General features: G+C 37.0%; 1 protein-coding gene across 1 annotated transcript; it reads left to right on the top strand.

The window, feature by feature from the left end:
* Positions 1-1,774: 1,774 nt before the first annotated feature.
* Positions 1,775-2,471, top strand: LOC107677821 (transmembrane emp24 domain-containing protein 6; the record flags this gene model as incomplete). Its single annotated transcript, XM_016472857.1, has 3 exons — positions 1,775-1,987; positions 2,078-2,201; positions 2,434-2,471. Coding segments are annotated over exons 1-3 (375 nt in total), but the record flags the coding sequence as incomplete, so codon positions are not given.
* Positions 2,472-2,474: the final 3 nt, after the last annotated feature.

Genomic DNA, 2,474 nt, shown 5'->3' with positions numbered 1-2,474 from the left:
TCAAAGGCACTTCATAGTGACCCAGTACGGAAAAAATTACCATGCAAATCAATGGCTAAGGTCAACTGTTTGGTTACCCACATGACATGAGTGATAACTGAATTTGAACTATTCTTTTAAGGAACACATTGTCTGCGGTACGTGCCGGTTAAGGCTAGATGGTATACAGATTTGTCTACTGGGCATGCGCACATCAATATAGCGTATCTATATAACAGTAATAGAATAGAGAAATAATAGACGTTAAACCTAACCCTAACCCTAACCCCAACCCTAACCATAACCTTAACCCTACACTCTTAAAAATAAAGGTGCTTCACGATGCCATAGAAGAACCTTTTTGTCTAAATGGTTCCATAAAGAACCTTTAACATCTGAAGAACCTTTCTGTTTCACAAAAGGTTCTTTGTGACGAAAGAAGGTTCTTCAGATTATAAAACGGTAAGAAAGAGATGGTTCTTCAAAGAACCTTTGACTGAATGGTTCTTTGTGGAACCAAAAATGGTTCTTCTATGGCATCGCTTGAAGAACCTTTTGAAGCACCTTTATTTTTAAGAGTGTAACCCTAACGCTAACACAATCTAATTTTGTGAAAACTTTTATTGTTAGCTTCCGGTTTTAGCTGTATCCCTTAATTTACGTCTAAGGGGGTTGGCTGACAAAACGTCTGAGTGTTGCTATAATGGACCCTTTTCACAAGACTGTGATGACACGTTTAACAGCCATCAGCATCGTAAATCCTCGAAAGTTTTTCATATTTTTTATTTTTTTATAACACTATTCTTTGTATTATATCACTTTTTCATCAAATTACAAAAAATCTAGTTTACGTTAATGCGTGGGTGTTTATTAATGCTGCGTCTATGGGAGGGACGATAAATTTGACATCGTTCTCTCTTCTGACTGTCGTTATCAACCTCTCTCATTTTTTCCCCCTTTTATTGAAAGTCATGAAAACACTATCGTGGAGATTTTCTTTCGCTATTTGAACAAATGGGAATGCAAAAAAACATATTTGTGGTACTCTCCCATTAACTGCTCTTCAAGTTAACCCAACTATGACGACTTCCGCTGCTGAGAAACCCGGAAATGTGAAAAAGGTCCACGGAGCGGAAAAGCCTCTCGATCGGCCTCTGGAGGTGAAATGAAGAATGACCAGGTGGAGCTGTCCATTTTCATATTTGAAACACACAGAAGACACAGAGAACGTGAATAAAAAAAATAGCATAAAGAATAAAGGAACAACCATCAAATCTGAACCATGGGGAAGTGTGTTTGCTAAATAAAAAAATAAATCAAGGTTACAGTGAGGCACTTCTGTACTACAGCGGAATAATATCTTTAATGCCCTTCGAATTTTGATCTCTTTCATCTTTTCATCTTTACTCTTAACTCTAACTAATTGAAAAAATGGTGTTTGAAAATCAATAGCCTACAAAACTGAATATTGAATGTAAATTAGAATATTAATTGTAAAATATATTGTATAATAATACTAATAATAACAAGGTAAAAGGTGGAGATTTTACAAAGTTTTAGTGCAAAGTAGCTAATTAAACCGTACAGTAAGTATGAGGAATCAAGATGTATGGTAAAAGGTGTTGTGAGGGCGCTTCAGAAATGTTTTCCAGAGCAGCTGTGGCCTAACTTGGATTTTCCCAGCTGTAACATGTCAGACTCAAAGTTAATCATCATCAGAAACTGCAGTGCTCTCAGAAACTGAGCAGCTCTCCTGTTTCATTTAACTCACAGCCAATTTGAATTCACATTTGAAATGTTACAGAAAGGCTTTTATCTGGTTTGGCTTCTGTTATTATTTGGGTTGAGCAGCAGTGGAGCGCTGAAGGACCCTCATCCAGAGCTTTCCGATCAGGAGCTTTTCTGGGGAGCCGATCAGTATGACTTTTCCATCATGCTGCGTGCTGGAGACCTCCAGTGCTTCTGGCATTTTGCTCACTTCGGCGAGCGCTTCTACTTAAACTTCATGGTAAGACATTGATAAGGCATTATTCTACATGTAAATATAGGTATGGTCTTGAATCCTTGGAATTATATAGTTCACTCTGTGTTTGTTCAGGTCCAGCTGGTGACTGGTGTGGCTCTGGACAGACATCTCTCTGTGACTGTTAATGCTCCGAGCGGTTTAATAGTCGGCACAGTTGACGATGCAAGTGGTCAGATCGCCTTCAGTGTTCAGGAGACTGGAAAGTCATAAGAGTTTTAGTATATCTGCTGCTACTTTATGAACAGATTTTTAAAAAATGTTGTATTTGATTCAAAGTTGATTTCACATGTAACATTCATGTTGGTCTGAATTTGTATACTGTTATTTAAAACATTAAAGGAAAAAATATACAGAATTAATTATCATCAAAGTGCCATAATCATATTCAAGCTTTGAAAAGAATGAATTAAAAAAAATCTTTATGTGTGCAGGTTTTTATCAGATGTGCTTCAGTAATTTCCACAATCGC

The sequence above is a fragment of the Sinocyclocheilus anshuiensis genome, unplaced genomic scaffold (genome assembly GCF_001515605.1).
Source record: "Sinocyclocheilus anshuiensis isolate Anshui unplaced genomic scaffold, SAMN03320099.WGS_v1.1 scaffold1310, whole genome shotgun sequence".
In the NCBI taxonomy this organism is placed as follows: Eukaryota; Metazoa; Chordata; class Actinopteri; order Cypriniformes; family Cyprinidae; genus Sinocyclocheilus; species Sinocyclocheilus anshuiensis.
This window is presented reverse-complemented; position numbering and strand designations above follow the sequence as displayed.